General features: G+C 40.0%; 1 protein-coding gene across 11 annotated transcripts in view; it reads left to right on the forward strand.

The window, feature by feature from the left end:
- ptprsa (protein tyrosine phosphatase receptor type Sa) overlaps positions 1-18,871 on the forward strand; it is a 321,629-nt gene that overhangs the window by 208,480 nt on the left and 94,278 nt on the right. For all 11 annotated transcript variants that reach the window (XM_041791166.1, XM_041791171.1, XM_041791168.1 and 8 more), the window contains one exon: positions 8,844-8,954. In XM_041791166.1, coding sequence (XP_041647100.1) covers positions 8,844-8,954 — 111 coding nt within the window. The remainder of the gene's footprint in view (positions 1-8,843; positions 8,955-18,871) is intronic.

Genomic DNA, 18,871 nt, shown 5'->3' on the forward strand with positions numbered 1-18,871 from the left:
CAAGCCAGCAAGTGGAGTGCAAAGGATGATGGGTACACAAGGGCCAATGGGAGCTGTAGTTCCCACCTTCCTTCACTCTGCTCAACTAAAAAAAGAAATAAAAGTCTTATGAATTGAGGATAAAGCACAATGATTGAAAATAGTAATTACTGAAGGATCAGGATTGAAGAGATTTGTGCTGATAGAAGTTAAAGGAGAGTAAACATAAGTGACTTTAAGGTGGAAATCACTCAATTTACGTCAGAAAGCTGGTCACACGGGTCAGCGCATTCCCAAAATGCAAAATCTGCATTAATTTAATTTCTATAAAATGCCAACAAGCTGCTGGCCTTGAGGTAGGAAATAGGTGGAAAGGTAGCTGGACTCCCACCTTGCTTCATTACTGATTTCATGGGAGCGTTACAAGAAACCAGATGGGCGCTGACAACAGTGGCATCATACGTAGCGCCCCATGCTGCTGCGATCACAGTGTAATGACCTTGACGTGGTGGCAGAGTGTACCCAAGTGACAGCCAGAATACAGACAGAGGGAAAGGGAGATGAATAGAGAAGGGCATGGCTATACTTGGCTGCTGGCTGTCATACTGGCTGAAATCTGTAACTTTGTGAACACTAGTCCCCTCTGTTTTTGCAAGAGGTGTTTAATTAATGTTCAACTTAAGCAAATTCAAATGATGGGAACATTATGATAAAGTGATCTATTTCAATGTGGCTAACCTTGAAATGTACAACAATAAGCATGAACAAACAATGGCATAGAAAATCGTTTAATGGCAAGATACATCTCTACACATAACTTTTGTTATGTAATCTTGTGGTAAGACATTGCTTTTTAACTTACCCAGTGCTTTTTGTTCTCTGTAAATCATAGGGTCTAATATACCTACTAAAAAGGTTAATTTCTTGTGTCCACTTAAACAATAAAGTTTTGGTTTGGGCTTTTAATTGCCTGGTTATAAAGCGTTACTCAGCTGGACTTCGATGAGAGAATACAGAGAGAAAACTATACAGGTGTAGATGAGAAATGAGGGACTAATGAGAGAGATGAACTAAAAACAAGAGATAAAATAATGAAAAAGAACAGCGTGCCACCGGCAGGCCAGAGTGGGCTGCGGAAGTAGCATGAGGGAGGGGAGAAAGAGAGAGTGAGACTTGGCCAGCCATTTTGTTGATCGCCTAAACAAATCAATCAAGGCCCGCTGGAGCACACTAATTGAATTACACAAATGGGACAGGAGGGGGGTACACATGGCAAAGCTGCTACAAAGCAGCGACAGGGGTGGGCATACCACGGCTTCGGGCACTTTCTGAAATTAATCATCCGTGCTTGCCTCTCCTTGCTTTTCTGTTATCCTCTCTTCTGTCCTTCTTCTTTTCTGTGCTTGTCTGACTCTTAACTCTTCTTCCTTTGACTTTCTTTTGTTTTTCTCCCTCACTGTAGTTCTTATTTTATATGGCAGCTTCTGAATCTTAAACTTTTTGCTTTCTTGAATTCCCATTCCACTTTTCACAATGACCTGGTCAGCGATAAAACAACGTCCATTTTTTTTTTTATAGCATATGAAAGGTTACAGCTGACCAGTGCTGAAAGCATGTATTGACCAGTTTAAGTTTAAAGGCTGTCAAATATTTATTACCCTTTTAATTGAATTGGTAAGCTCACAGCCCTGCATTTATGGAGAATAGAGCCCTGCAAGGGACTGTTCTTAATCCTTCTCCTGCTGGATTTCTGACCATTACCACCCACTCCTGCCTGCACCAGCAACAGGTGTGTCAAATCCCGCCTGTATCCCACACAGATTCTGACATCCATATAAAATTTTCAGAATATCAGTGCATTTAATTAAAGGCAATATTAATATGTTGACTTCAGCGCCAGTGTGATTAAGTTTCCTCTCTGGAGGAAGCAGAACCTAAGGAGAAAAACACATCCTTGTCATGCGAGTCTCAGACAGATTTGAATCCTGGTTATGGCTTAATAATAGCTTTGTCAAAGTAATATTTACTGGCCTTATTTGCACATCATTCATTTTGAAGTCATACAGAGGTAGAACTGTTTCCTGATCTCTGTAAAGTTTGTGCATCATGAAAATTGTAAGGCACTTCCATCAACTCTCACAGACAGAAGGCTAATCTTTACTCTGTCTATGCCATGCTATTATCATCCTCATCCCCCTTTTTTCCCAAATAACTGTATAATGGCTGAGCATCTCTTGCGCCAGTGCGTATGTGCAGTAATAGGCCAACAACACAAAAGGGGGAGCATTAAAGCTGCGCCTTTGGACTTATTTACAAATTTTTAGTGCATGCACTTCTTTGTAGAACTTCAATGAAGCAGACTATGCCGAGACAGAACCATTTTCAAACACATTTACATTGTACCAGCGACTACAGCTGGCAGAACAGCAATTACTCGGTGATTTTTCATCATCCCAATGATTTTAACACCATTTGAAAAATCTCTTGTGTTATCTTGTTTAATTTGAGTGCATGGAAGTGCTTTAAAGAGAGATTAGTGGGATGAGGGATTGTGGAGCAGGTGTATCTTCTCTTCCAAATACGTTTCCTTGTGGGCGTGTTTAAACAAAGTCAAGTTGTTTATCCAGTTGCTTTCTAGCTCTGTCAAAGTGGAACACATTCAGCTCTGGGAGGGACATCATTCCCAGCTCTGACATCTGACTTTTGAGGTACATGAAATGCAGCAGAAGTCCCTAAATGATGACTCGCACAACACTTTATAGAAAATCTGTACATATCTATAATTTTTTTTTCCATTGCTCCAGTTTTCAACCAGTACCTCAGTGTTCTGAGGGGTATTAAGCACAATTGGAGCTATGGTGTGGGTTGCAAATCAGGACAGACAGACAGACACTCAGCCAATTATAGCAGAAAGATTCATGTTTTGTGTATATTTGAAATTTGGAAGGAAAATGCTGAAATCTTGGAAGTGCTAGTGTAATGCATCCAGTCTAAGCAGCACTTTGGTATAGGAGTGTTGTTCCATCTTCATAACTCTTCAAGAACATGGTTATTGAACTCTGCCCAGACTCTCTTCTTTGTTATCACACCTTGGCACCTCAGTGCTCTCAATCAGATCAGCCTGCAGCCCGCAGTGCTGTTAACCAGGGCAGCTGCCATGGCTGGAACAAATGTCCCAGACCACACTGTCCATTACAGCGTCTCTCATTGAATGCATGAAGGCAGTGAACATGCTGCAAGACAGCTGGGAGTGGGTTGTAGTGGAAATTGGAGACTGTGAGTGTTGGTGGGCAGGAGGGGTCACTTTGACTGAGATGAAGACTAATTGGTCCACATGGAAGTGATAGCATTATTATCAGGCCTTTCTTTTGCCTGATTGATGCTAGTTTTTTCTTTCTTTTAGATCCTAATGGTGCAGCATAAGCCATGGATAAGACAGAGAGAACAAAATGGCATCTTTTCTCCTCTGACCCAGAAAAACATGAATTATTAGTCAGCAGGGGCGAGGGTTTACTGATGGTCAGTATGGTTGTAAGTGAAAAGAGAAAGTGGCCTGGACTTTCTGGGGCACTCAAGTACTTAAGTCCTTCAACTATTCATTGTTGGGGTCTGCTGGAAAGATTACGTCAATAAAGAAATACCTACTTCACACTATGAATATGAGATGCTATTAAATTATATTTTTGATGGGAAATAACAAAGGAAAAATAGCCATGAATTTGATTGTGTCATCTTTTGACAAGCAGAGAAGCAAAGGAATCACCTCAAATGACTTTTTGTGTAAAAAATACAAGCTGAACAAACTTGTCTTGCGTAGTTTTCCCATTTATTGTGTTTGTGATGAGACTTCCTAGCATGGAGACACCGAAGACATGCCTTTAGGCCCCATATGTGCTGACTTCATAAGCACGGTATGACCACTTTGTGATTGACACTGTAAATCTCAGTTTGTTGCCAGGCAAGTCTTTATCAGTGAACGCCCATTGTGTGAGCAGACTGCGTGCTGTTTTTTTCATAGTGTTCAAGAAAGATAATTTTCAGCATTTATTTAAAGCCCTGTGTTTCCCCCTTTTCCCTGATAAAAGAAGAAAAAATGCCAATGGCCACTCGCGCTCTGCTGAGCCACGGGCTGGCAGGGTAGACAGAGCGCAATTATGCAAAACACAGAGAGTGCAGTCATTTTTTAAAAAGACAAAAGGAAATGGCGGAAAGAGACACATGCAGGCCACAAGGCTTTTTAAAGGGTGGGGTATGTTTTGTGTGTGTGCATGCACATGCCTGCTGCTGCGGCTGTTAGTACATCAAAGAGGGTTTCGCCTGGATTTGTGTGTTAAAAGCCCTCAGAGGTGTGTTGTCTTTAAAAGCAAATATTTTCAGGCTTTAAAATGACGACGTGCTCAACAAATTATTATCTTTATGATATTTTTACATGTTTAAAAAATATCAATGGTAGAGTAATCTGAATATCTTTGTGTTTAAAAAAGACAAAACTAGGACTAAGTATAACATACTAAGAGTGAAGATGACAGAAAAGATTGAACAGAAACCCACACAGTGAGCTCATATATCTGGAATAACACCAGCAGGTCAGTGTATCTCTGCTATGTGGGAATTTGACAGAGAGGAGCATAAAATAGGATGAAGTTTTGATTTTCCACCGTCTCCTCCAGGTCTTTCTTCAGCTTTCTTCTCCAGCTTCTTTTATTATATAGCTAGTTTTCATTCATCTAGTCTTCTCAAGGACCTTGTCGCTCTGCATTGTATCATATTGTCTTGTAGCGTTTCATGACTTGTACTGAGTGGAATCATTTCATATTGTTCTTATGGAAATTTCTAATATGTCTGTGTCTTCACAGATATTCTGAGGATGGTAAAGTTAAGTCTAAGGCGCCAGGTCAGGCTCAGGGGTTATGAGTGTTGACTCTTTGAGTCTCTCCTCTCTTCCTGGAATGTTAGCAGTGTTAATTTTGGCAGCCGTTTTTAGATTTATCCTTAGTTTTAGTCTTAAGACAAAAATTGTTTTAGTTTTAATCACATTTTAGTCACAGTCCTGTTCACCCTTCATAGTTTTAGTCTAGTGTTAGACGAAAACTCTGTGAACATTTTAGAAGTATTAGATAGAAATACCACGTTGTACCGTATAGTAGCCAATCTTATTTTATCAAATATAAATCTCACCTCACCAGTTCTATGCGGGTGTTCCATGCCAGTAGTCAGTCGTCAATTTTGGGACATGATAATAATAGAGAAGTTAAAGAGACAAAATCTGAATTCCTCTGTTGCTCTTATCGCCCCTCTATATTTTCTTTGTCTTGAGCCTCGTTTGGCACTACCTCCTCCCAGACCTTTTTTTCCCTCACTTTTTTTCCTACCTCACCCTCATGCCTTTCTCTGTACTCTGCCAGTGGAGGGAGTCTCTACGTGTGCTTCATGGCTCTACTAAATAATGGCTAGAATACGTAATGAAGCTAGAAGGAGGCTTGGAAACAATAGATAATACCACCTAGCGAGGATCCTCCATCAAAGGCGGTGAGGAACAGATGAAACTCTCTCCATCCTGTCACAGAGCATCTATGTTCCTCGCCTTCTTGCTCTCTCTCCCTCTCTCTCTCTCTCTCTTGTGCCAGGAGGTACAACTTACAGCAGCCAATGTGGATTTTAATTGGCTCTCATTTAGATATGTTTGGCTCCTTCTCTGTCACCCATTTTGAAGTTGTGTTTTGTTGACCTTCAGTTGACATTTGTAGATTATTATTTTTAGATAAGACGGGGTAGTTTTGGAAGCATTTTTGGCCAGTGGACGTCGACGGTTGGTACATATGAAATGACATCATGAAAAGGTATTGACAAATTCACCTTAACAGTCAACAGAAAGAGGACTTTTGGCCCTCCGCAGGCCCTTTCAGATTATTATTTATGAAGCACTGAAATAAACACGAACCAAAACTCCAGCCTTCCAAAGATTTTCTGATTCAGCACAGGGACCCGGGATGAGGAGCCTCTGGCAGGGCTTTCTGGAAGCATCCACCCAGAGTTGAACTTCACACGGCCGTTACTTTGTGATCTTTGTGAGCTTCTGTGCACAATCCAAACCACCTGCCATGGGGATGGCATTTGCTGTTTTCAAGCGCACATCAAACACATCCAAATCAGATCCCTGCATAAATGCAGAGAGAAGACGCCACCACCACCTGCACTCTGCAGGTAGACGTTTTCATTTGGTTCATGAGCTATGAGCCAGGAACAGTTTCCACTGGGGGTTTGAGGATGATCTAAGCTGCAGAGGGAAATGAAAAGAAGAAAAAATAGAGTATGGATTGCTTGAGCTTAAGGTCTGCCTTTTTTAAAGGTAGATATCTTTATTCTGACAGACTGAGGGTGTAAAATACTCTTAGAGTATTAGGCTTTGGCTAAGGTGGAAGCATGACTAATCTTTATAATTAAGCAGGATCGATTGTCTCATTTGTGACACAGCTGAACAGTGTGATTAGACCACTGTTCCAGAGTAGCAGCTTTGTACAACATTGTGTCCCCCCCGCCTGCCGATGTGATGGAGCAAGTTATGGTATATTGCAAAGCATCCCGGGCAGTGGCTGGCGTGTTGATGCTTCCTGGCTAAACGCTAACGAGTGCTGGTGCTGTGTTTGTCAGGGAGGCCTGGGCTGCAATCTGTCTGCTGAGCCAGCCAGAAGCCCTAATGATATCATCAGGAAGTGCCGTCAACGACACTCTAACGAGGAATGATCTGATGTGCATTGTTTCGCCTCTTCCCTCCTCCCCCTCCTTCCCCCCAGAACGCCCCCTTCTCCGACATTGTTGCCAAGCATTTAGGTGCTCACACAGGAGATAAAATCTGAACAGAGACGAGAAATACAGTCTGTTTGAAATAAACGAGCCACAAGGGGATAATATAAAAACAGATGCCCTGAAATATGACAATACTGAGGAGGAGGGTAAAGATGAAAATGGGAGTGTATGCACAAGAAGAGATAAAGCTTTACATGTTAATTAAAAAAAAATAACAGTAAAAATGCCTTAAAAGGAAGGAACTGAACAACCTTTTCACATTTGTATTGTTGTACAATGCAGATATGCCTTTAAATTTGCCCTCTTTATATACCTAAAATAAATGACACCCTTCAGCCAATCAGAATCAATTACCTAGAGCATGTGTCAAATATTATATTAGATGTGGCTATTGTTATCGTCATAATGAAAACAAGAATAGCAAGTTAAAAGAATGATTACATAATTTACAGCAACCTTTTCACAAACTACTGGTGTTAAGCAAAAACCTTGTATCTCCAAAATCAGCACTTCTTTAAATTTGTTAAAAACCCACTATGGGCTGTTAAGGGCACTGATAGCACTGATTTTGAAAATAAATAAATAAATGGAGATAAGAAGTTTTGGCCCAATGCCAGCGAAATGTAGACGTAACATTTGGTGATGTAGATATACCTTTAAACTCTCTCCCTTTGTTTTTTTAGTCAAAGTTAATGATCTGCATCTACATGACCTAACATTTTAAGAAATAATGTTAGTTCATGTGGATATATGTACCTTCCAGTTCTGTCTCCAAAAATGGAGTTCAAGTTGTTTAAAGAAGTGACATCTTTCAGCCAATCAGAATCTAGTATTCACCTACACTGATAGTTTTCACATTACAAAAATTTTGAATTCTGATACGATACTAGCCAAAATCTATCAATGTCAATACAGGCTTCCATACCATGGACTTAGAAAAATGTTCTTTTTTTTTGGGGGGGGGGGGGGGGGGGGCAACCTGCACATAAGGTTCACTAAAAGTATGCACATAAGTAAATCTGACAAACTTTATTGAAGGGCCATCTTAAAATCAAATAACTTCTCTGAATCATCGTTCATAAACCAGCAGAAATATCTACAGTGATTCAGCTCTTTGTACTTTCTAGTTTATTTCTTATTTAAGTCGTTTTATGGGTGTCAGTGTTTGTGCAGGGCTGTGAAACAGTCATGTGTCTGCAGATCAAGATGAATAGAAACTTTTAAGGACAAGGAGACATCACGGTTTTTCTCCTTAGTGGTTCTCTACCTGTTACAGACACTTGGATTAGTAATTCCTTCTTTAAAAGAAGCTAAAGTCAAGTATTTAGAGACTGGTGAATTAAACAGCAAGGATAGAGGTAGTGACGGAGGGCAGAGCAGAGAGGCACATCTTAAACACCTCTCCACCTGCACCCACTCACATTTGATTTGATCACACTCTCTGTGCATTGTCTTTCTTTTCCTCTGTCTCTATACTCACAGCATCTTTGGGTTGAAATGCAAGTCTACTTACAATACCATCAAACATAAAAAATAGTCAATATTGTATCATTTAAAGCACATAGTATCTGTGAAAGGTGACAAATTTCCACCCTGGTATAAGACATGATAGATGCTGGGCTGAACTGTTACTTTCTAATTTATTAGATATGTTTGAATAACTTTTCCATAACTCTGCTTTCCCAATAAACATCACGCTATTATCTTCATTTTTACATACAGTACTTTCATTTAAGAGATCTCCTGTCTCAAACAGTTTCATACACAGACATAACTACCAGCGTATCAAAGCTACATCTTTAAATTCCTCTTCTTTTACATTCAGAGGGCTAATGCCGAAGACAAACCCAATTCTTGCACTCGGCATTAGTAATACATCAAGAAACATTTCTTAACAAACTGATTCAAAATAATTCAGCCATTATGAAGAAGGTCGACTTTTTTGATGCACGTTCACTGACAGATCAACTAATCATCTCCCCTGCTCTCTCTCTCTCTCTTTGTCTTTCTCTCCTCCCCTTCCCTTTTTGTCTTTATTGCATGTTGTCATTTCCCAGGTGCCTTGCAGATTGAGAACAGCGAGGAGACCGACCAGGGGAAGTACGAGTGCGTGGCGTCTAATGTGGAAGGCGTGCGCTACTCGTCCCCTGCTAACCTTTATGTGCGAGGTAGGGAGCAACCCAGCCCCAGAGTCAGGCCAAAAAATATATGAAAAAAAACACCCACCCATTCTGACTTTAAAGGAATCTGCACAGTGCAGCTCAGCTTTTAAAGTAGCTTTAATGTTGAGCTTAACAAATGATAATTGCTTCCATTCTAGCCCAGCTGTATTTGCACAAAATGTCTTTTGCAAAACAGTATTATTCAAGTAAAATAAATCTTTCAGCATTGATAGTATTGCCTGGCCACAAATGCAATTTCATATGCACTGAAACTTCCAAATGCAAAACTATAATTGACCAACTAATGTTCTTCTCTGTTATGATGTTATGCTCCATTTTGTCTTTGAATGCCCTCCAATACTCACACGGAAGGAAACGTGTAGCACAACAAGTTGTATGTCTTGACTTTATCAGTTGTGAGACACCTTTTACTTGTAATGTGTGCCCCTCTGTTAAAGTAATGGAGCCTAAACGGGGTCGAGAAGGACTTCTTTTTGATTAGTTTTTTTGCAGGTACAGGAGCACTACGGTAAGTGTTGATTTTGATTGGATGGTGAGGTATTTATGCCCACCAATCAAAATCTCAACCCCCCTTGGTACCCTACAGATTTTGGCGGAAATAAAGGGATTTCCTCGTGGCGAATTAATAGTCAAGGAGCTGCTCTATATTACATAAAATGTTCTGTCTCAAAGGTTATAAATAGCACACTTCCTTTCTTTTTTCTTCATGGTGTTCTGGAGCATAAATCCATAGTATTCCCCTGTTTCTGCTTTGGGGTATTATTTCTAAAGCTTTATACAGTCAGTAGTCATTTTGGCTGGCATGTTCCAGCAACGTGAAGATATGAGAAACAAACAGTCACAGGGACTGTTGAGTTTCATTTGAAACAAGCAATGAAGACAAAAGCCTATCCTCTACCACTAATGCTAAATGACACTGAATCCCTGTTGAGGGAGCTTTGATAAATTGAAGCAGATGCATTTTGGACATGCATTATTTATATTGTGCATATTAAATAAAGATGCTTCAGTATCTACTCAGTTTGTTCCCTCTGCTGTGTACCAAATAACTTTGTTCCCTATAAATAATTCACTACTCTGACATTATAAAATGGGTCAGGGAGCTGCTTTTTCATTATTATTGCTATTATCATACCCTGTGAAGTAGCAGCGTAGGGAGGAAATACTCAACCGTGAGGAGCAGGAGGTAGAAATATGGTTAGTGTATTTTCTTGCCAGCACTCATCCTGGAGGCTCATGCCATGCAGTGACACTTAATGTCAAGTATATGCATCTTTTTCTATGCAGAGCATGCTGCAGATTAAAAGATTAACAAAATTAGAGTCAAGAGCTCTACAAGAATCATTAGAAAACAATAATGGGAACACTTTCATGACACAGCACTGGAATGTGTAGTCATACACACAGCTATGCCCCTGATATCATTTCCAACAATTCATGCAATCTCCATGAACACTGGCTCCATCAGCATGCTTTTAAAAAGCCTACACAAGGGTCATAATTACACAGGTACTTTCACACTATGTAACACACTTGTTATGCCTTGATGGTGTCAACCTTTGTCTGTTTTCAGTTAACTTTTGTCAATCAATTCTGATACTTGATGTTGACTATGTTTTGTTCACAAAGCGAAATGCACTTGAGATTAGCAGCTGTGGTAGGGATCCATTATCAGCAATACCGATGCAAAATAATCTGGTAATTAATCCAAGGGCAAACTAAGGCTACGACTGAAATAGAAACATAATCAAAGTGATTCTGTTTGGCTTCAAAAACTGTTACCGTCTTAAACTGCAGCTGCTAATTTCAGCCCAAACTGTGTCTTTATTTTATTTTCTATCTCTCATTAGTTTTCTTTATTTTTTTCTTTATTTGGTTTCCTTCTCTAACAAAAGCAAATCCAGCCACCACAGGAGCCTCTCCTTGTGGCTTTAAGGAGCTTGTGAAATTTTGAATCATAAGTATGGTCACTTGATTTGACTCCAGTGGCTCCTCACTATTTTTTTTTCTTACCAGTCGAAAGGTGTGGCCACTGGGGTTAATCTGATTGTTTTGGTTCAAAGTTTATTTGAGGGTGGGAGGGGGAACAGGCACTTTCAAGACGGGGTGTCACTGGTAGCAGGGACAAGGGAAAAGGAGGAAAAAAAAGATTAAAGAAAAGGGAAATGTAGCTGCAGCTAAACACCTTGAGGTGGCTTTTTTTACTCTCTCTGTGTTTCCCCTATTTTTCTCTTCTCCTCATGTCATTGTGTTCTGCATCAACCCCTTTACATCCCTCAGAGCTTCGAGAAGGTTGGTGTGTTTTTTCTTTTTTACTTTTTTTAACCCACATTTGAAAAAAAAAATTCAACATGTTGAAAAATTTTAGCTGTATTTGCCTATGACAGAGCTCGATTCATGACTAATTTGAAGAACTACTAATCAGTAAATCCAAACTTGCTAAATGATTATGAAAAGAAATGTTTCTTTATTTCCAAGGAAGAAATGATGAAAGCAAACCCGATTAGCTCGGGTCTTGTTAATTTACTTTTATGTTTGCATTGTGGGGCCTTTTCTCGTTTTGCATCCTTTGGTATTGCTTCTGCACCTAAAGGCTTTCTTGCACGTGTTGTCATGAAACCTAGCACGTGTAAATAACTGGACTTGTTGCACGATGGGAGAATGTAACTGCGCTTGCATGCCTGTACAGAATCCCTTTGGCCGTGTTGGTATTTTTTTCTGCATTCCCTGTTTTTGCTTCAGTTGATTCCTTCTCTTTTGGTTTATCTACAAGTGTTTTCCCTAATCCAAACCTTTTTTTGGCTTTCCTTTGGTTTAATTTTTTGTGTTGTGATTCTGGTGTTGTGTTTGTGACTTTTCCTTTGTTTCAGTTCTGTTCCTGAACTTACTTTTTCTTAAAAACCTTTGTCTTTTTGTGCTTCATTTGTTTGTGAGGTTTGTGTTTCTTTTTTCAAAATGATGTTGCTCTGCTTCTTGAGTCCTGGAGTGCAAATGCAAATGCCGAATGAAATACTAAGTGTGTATACAGCCAGTGTTCCTGTCATCTTGTTTATAGCAATCCATTACTGCAAAGAAATTAGACCTGATTGGGCCTGATTGGGTTCCATGGTGATTTCAGGCTGCCATTAAGGGATGCCATTTACAGTGTCGTGTGGATCAATAACAATATAATGACTTCGACATCACATTCACTGTTGCTTAGCAGGGGCTAGGAGTATCTTTTATTTTCAAATGGTGGCAGCTTAGATGTGATTGGTTTTGTTTAGTGACTGCTGTTCGTGCTCCTTCGCAGTCATGACACTCAATCAAATTATAATTTGCGGTATTATTCAAAAGCTCTCCTTCCTCTGCTCACATACTGTTTGAGCAGAATTGATTTTCTGTTTGATTTGACTGAAGCAATAAAGATTTTTAAGCTGGACTACAACAAGACACACAAAAACTATTGTTGAACGAATATATTTTGTAGTTCTGTGATCAGAACCTACCACTTTTCCAGTATATATTCAGCTGAATCCCGTCGCTGAGCTTTCCTGTAAATCTCTGGCTCCACTAGTCATTTGAATTCATCAGATTTTTGAAAAGGAACCACATTATTTGGCTGGGGGGGATACATGTGGTTCAACAGGTGTGGGTAGATCAGGCATATCATTTATTCAGGTAGAAGAGATAACACTCTTCCACCCCTGTCGCTCTCCTCTTAGAGCAGGAGTATTTGTATGTGCGACTGTCAAAGTGTGCTGATCTCCCGGGGATTACGCAGATCTCTGTGAAGTATCTGAAAGTCATATTGTGAGCCACTGCTGTGCAAACAGCAAACAAATGAGCAGTTTCCATGCATTAAAAATGCCTATATTTGCTCTTTTTTGACCCAAGTCCTCCATACTTTGTGCTGCTGGTCACCTTGGCGGTAGCGATTCCCTTAAGAGAATCTTCAATCTTAACTTTATATTTCAGCTTTTTGGAATATTTGAGATTCAGCTGGCTGTGGACCTCTATGGAGGGGAATTTTTGGGTTCATCTTATGCAGACCTCTATCCGTCTCTCTGACCACTGTTGCCTGGGAAGTTACATACTAACCCTTGTTGGGTTTTCCTTAGTTTGAGGTGTATTATTTTTTTATCTTTTGCCCCTCCCCCTTACCCTACCCCACATTGCTAGGGTTCAAGTGCCTTACCTTAACCCTCATTTTTTTCCCTTAGTTTGTGGTGTCTTATTTTTAATTTTATCCATCCTACCCCAGACCTTTAGGGTTTGAGTGCCTAACCCTCCCTGGGTTTTAGCTCTCAGTACATTTTCTGGTTTTATTCATAAAATTCTGCTGTTGTAAGAAATCGCCAGTTCCTGCATCCTCTGACATTGAGCAGAAAATGTATGTAATTCTGTACACCCTTCTGGCTCCAGCTTAGTTCAAGGGTCAAGGTCAAGGTTGCCACATTGTAGAGTTCTGCAACAGATGAGGCCAAAAGAACCAACTATAAAGGTCTGCAGCCAGATCCTGTTGGAATATTTACCAACCCTTTTCAGACTTTTTATGAGCCACATGAACCACCAAAATCGACAACCTCTCTTAAAGACATCTTTTTCTAATGTTTCCTTTAAAAAGAAGCTGAGTATAGCTGATGTATTTTTGGTTACCACGTCCATGCCATTTCCCTCCATTGCACCAGCCACAGAATATTTCCTCAAGGCAAGTTATTAGACAAATATGTGTTATCATTCCCTCTGATCTTGCAGTTATTCCAGACAGAAATGAGGGTTTCAATTCCATGTCTTCATGCAACAATTAGCTATCAAAAGACTTTAATCAGTAACTCTAATAGAACATTTTGCAAAAGCTGCCAGTCAGTTATCTGTCATGAAATCCACACAGAATGGCAAAAAGTATGATAATATCACTGAAACTAACATTGATGCAGAAAGACTGAGCTGTGATGTACGCATGTGCATGTTTGCCCTCCTACAAATGGTATCTGCCTGATTTTTTCAATGTGCTTGCATGTCCTGCTATGCATTTGTGTGTAACGTTGGGAAAGAAAGCTAGATTACACCTTATGTTCTCACTGGCCAAAGCAAAATCCTGCCATCTCTATTAGATGTTTGTCTCTCAAGGAGTCCTGAAGTGAAAAGCCACCCCTGAAAAACTGCATTATTTCTCTCCAAACAAATTTTGTACTACCCCCTCATTCTAATGCAAATCTATGACAACACTCCCCTCCTCAATCCGACTGATAATATTCACCAAAGAGATCACCACAGCGAGGGGACATACTTTCAATATCATTTGGCTGCTTGTAATTTACCTGTAAATCAATAGAAAAAAGTTGATACGCTTCAAAATCCCCTCAATCCACTGCTTGCTATTATTAGAGGCCCCTGCCATGATTCTTGTCCGTTTCCTTTAGGTAATAATTTCCATTTTGATGAGCCACAGATAGCAACTGTTTAGCATTGCAGCAGCCAAGGTATGTTAATGCAGGCCGACCCCTGCGGCTTATATGTAAATGCCGCAGGCCTCACCCAGCAAGTGTGACTAAAGGATCTCCAATACTGCGCCTGTGTCCTCAGGCAGCAAGAGGGTGTAATCTCAGCTTCAAGGTGACACTAAAGGCTGCACATTATTTTGGCTTCCCCCTTCATTTTGGGGCAGCAAAAACACTGCCTCACCAAAATGGCCGATAATGTCCACCTTCTGACCTCTGTTTTTTGGCACAAATCCCTCCACAACACCGCCCACTATTAGAGTTAGTGCAGTACTCTGGCGTTCTCTCTCGACTGCTTCTCACCTCGTCCACTGTGAGGCTTCTTGTCTTTCTCTCCACATTGGGGCTTGAAACAAGATTACGTGTTGTTAGTAGTCCAAATGAAAGGCATATGTTTGTTTTTACTTTCTCTTAATTCCAAATGGGCCGGCTGGGCTCCTGGTCTCTGTGAATGAGGAGCCTGTCCATGCAATTGGGATTCTTTGTTTGCTTTGTTTCTCTGGCACTTTCTTTTTAAAGGGAGGGTAGCATAAGAACCCCACACACAGCTTACTAGAGCTTACCAGACCCTTGACATGTCAGAGTTATTGAATCCACTTGAACATTAAATCATCTCATACAGGCATGCGTCCAGCTAACAATACTGTTGTGACTCATTTGCATGTAATACTGACATTTAGACACAAAGTTATGTGATTCCATTTGATTTATGATACAGAATAGTATGCTGTATTATCGACTGACCTTGAGCACTTGATCCTTTGTTGTAACCACAGACTAAATTTATTTACGTGTCAGACACACACGGTGTACGCTGTTGACAGGTAGGCTCTCCTTCTGCTTTCCATCTCCAATGTTTTCCAATATTGCTTACCTATTATACATAATAGGAGCCTGTAATCAGGTAATAGGTGATTGGTACACATTCAATTCTATTGTCCAGCCACAGCCAAAAGTAAGTAGCTTTTGACTGGTTGCTGGTGCTAGTTCCTACATTTCCCTTGACAGTGCAGGTTCCCAAAGGTGAACAGAGACATATTCCTGTGGGGAAACCTCATTCACTCAGCCACTGCAGCTCCCGGTCCATTGGCTGACCTGAGCCCCAGGGAGAGAAGTGCACCATCAGACACTCTTTGATTGGACATTTCCCCCTCAATACAAACCCTGTTCGCCCTGTTTGGTTATCAACATTCGCTCTTTGATTGATTGGAGGCTAAATTCAATTAGAGACAAATCATAGCTGAAAAAACATCTAATAGTACTGATGCATTCCTCTTTGTTGAACACAGCTGCACTCTGGTATTGTCTATGCTGTTCGGACTTAGTTCTTTTTGTGGATCTGTTCAGTTTGGTTTGTTTCTTTTTATTTGGTTTTGTGCGTGTGTGTGTCTGGAACAATGCTATATTCGGGAATGAATGGCATGCTTGGATGGGCTTGGGTGACAGTTTTGGATTGTATTGGTCCCCCCCCGGTGTCTGCCCAAGTGGATGGGGGCGCACCTGTATATGTCACTCATGCCATAGCCACACCCATGCATGTCCGTGTGAGGAATGGGCTGCCCTTTCACCTTTGTTGTTTCGTAAGGCATTTTTTGACTAAAAAGAATTTGGATATTTCCCTATAAAATGGGCTTTTTTGCCTTTTTTTCCAGTTCAACATGTGTTTTTTTAATCCCTCCCATTTGGACATCCCAAGTATTCAAAACAATTATCATGATAATGAGACAAAGCATGATATAGCAACTAAATGTCATGCTTCCCATTGGTTAATGTCACCTTTCTTTGGAGTCAGATTTTGGCAGAACATAGATTTAGTTAGATTTAAGAGAGAATTTTGGCTTTTTTTAATGAATCCGCAATCCTTTTTTTCTTAGTGTGTAATTTTTTTTGTGCCACAAAAGAGCATTTCGCCAAAGGTCAGTGATTAAATTTTTGCCCTCAAGGTCAAGTCATGTCATTTCCAAAGAATTAAAACATCAGACATGGATTGTGAATACAGAGACAGGAACGGAAGAGGACAAGTAAAGAGCCCGACAGTAGCTGTAGGAGGTCTCCAGTTATTCATGATTAAATCTCTACTAAGTTTTTAGCTCTAATATGATAGTTGTGGTCTGGCTGTTACAAGCCAGTAACACTAGATTTGCTTCACTTGCTTTACTTTACTAATATGCTTGTACTGTAAACTAAAAACACTCACAGTTGTAATGATTATTTCAGTCGTCCAGGTCAGTAAGTGTCAGCTCCCAGGTAAAAACCCCTCAGAGTGTGTGAAGTTTGATATTTGTGCTCTTAGTTTGTCGGAAAAGTCAAAACTGTCCCATGCAACGATCATATGAATCCCATTTGGATCGACACGGTGTATTTTGGAATGCTACCTATCCTTGACGCCCCTCCCCTGGTTCTCCTCCGCAGCCCCCACCCGCCACCTCCCCCCCACACACACACCTCACATCCGCCCAGCCCATGACTTTCCAAGTTACATTTGCATCTGAAGTGCAAATGTCCAAGGCGGGGAGGAAGGGAGGTGTAGCTGATTCTTGATTTTAAGCCCCAGTGTGTGAGACCTCCAAACCCACTTTGAGCCATGGTCTTTTGTTTGATTTAGTTTGTTTTTTTGATTTGATTTTGTAATCACAGTCTCCTTATTCTATCCCCCACTTATGCCCTCCTCCTTCTCCTCCTCCTCCTTCCCTTTCTCCAACGACCCCAAACCCAACCCTCTCCCCCCCCAACCCTTTGCGTACTGTACAGTATGTCTGCGTGCCCATCAGTCACTGTCTGTCTGCCTGTTTCCCTCTGTCTATCTCCTTGTCTGTTGTCTTGCTGCTTGGGTCTGTTTTGTTCTGCCTTGTGTCTTGTCTCTTGTCCCTGTCTTTCCTGTCTTGTCTATCTGTCTGTCTCTAAGTCAGCTCTTCCATTTGGTTCATCATTTTTGACCTCTACATCTGCACTACTTTGCTTCTCTCTCTTTTGTCTTTGCATCCCAACAAATATTTTGACATTGAAAGATGTTAAAAGATTAAGGGTTTTTTTTTTTCTGGTTTAACTGGCATTATATGGCTACTAAATCGGGCTGTTTGGAGTTAACCCTTAGAAGTTCATAAGGTAGTGTTGTTGTTCATTCTTCTTGTTTGACAATTCAACCACTCAGAAAGTTAATTTAGCTTATTGTATTAGATATAAGACCTCGAAAAAAAACACAAAAAATTGAGTTCCAAACATTGCTATTTAAGAATATACAGTATATATATCAAAATATGATCAAGTTGTTATTTCAGGAGTTACACGTTTTAAAAATGTTGCAAATTAACATGTTAAAAGTGGTAAAATTACATAAATCAAGAAACAAATGAATACTTTTACTCAGAATACATGTATCTAAAGGTGTTTTTTTTTTGTCAATTTAACAATGCCCAAATTCAAAATAATTTTGTACTTCCGTATGCAGACACCATTATGGCATTATTTGCATTCGAAGATTGAGAGGGATTTCCAAGCATAGAAAGATTTTTAAGTGAGCTAAATCAAGCTAAATTCAAAAAATACAATTTCAAACTAAGAATTTTTTTCCCATTTTAACTGTCCCACTGTAACATATTTTATGAACACAAATACAAGCAAAATTAGATTACATGGACTGCATTTTTACAAAATGAATGATTAGCACTTAGTAAAAATCTAAAGAGTTTTTTTTCTTGTTGGAAAAAATGACGTGAAATGCCAAATTTATGAAAACTTACCAGCACCAGGTCTGTACAGTGTGGAACACTGAACCCTATGTATTTTTTTTTTTCTTTTCCCCAAATTCAAACAATTTCCTGTTTTACTCTGCCTGCTCGTCTATCTGAGAGCTTAAAAACCACACTTTCAACACATAGTGATTGCAAATATAGCTCAAAAAGATGTCATGCTGGCGTGACTGTGAAACCTCTTATATTAAAAAATTTCTCATATTACTAAAATTTGTGCAAATCTTGTGTTTTGGTTTACTAGAGGACATTGCCTTTGTTCCAGTTATGACCTTATCACCATGTGAAACTTTTATCTTCAACGTGGGCCAAAGTGCAAAGTAGACAGAGTAGTATGACAGGCTCTAAGATCTCCCACTTTAGGTTTACAAAGGCCAGAAACCCATCAATTAAGTAACATTTTGAGTATTTTGCACCCATTTAGAATTGAACTGGGCCAATCCGTGCATATTAGTGTTTGTCAAGTGCTTGCTGGGATGCCTTTCATGAACACAGTGTTTTCGCTAACTCATACTCTTTCACTTTCTAACTTTAGCATACTGTACACACGCACACTCATGCCTATACCGACATAGAATATATAAACACACGCAAATACACAGTACCTTATCAATCCCTTCCACTCAACTCCTCTCCATGAGTTTCCAGCTCCTCCCTGTCTCCCTCTTTC

The sequence above is a fragment of the Cheilinus undulatus genome, linkage group 7 (genome assembly GCF_018320785.1).
Source record: "Cheilinus undulatus linkage group 7, ASM1832078v1, whole genome shotgun sequence".
Lineage (NCBI taxonomy): Eukaryota > Metazoa > Chordata > Actinopteri > Labriformes > Labridae > Cheilinus > Cheilinus undulatus.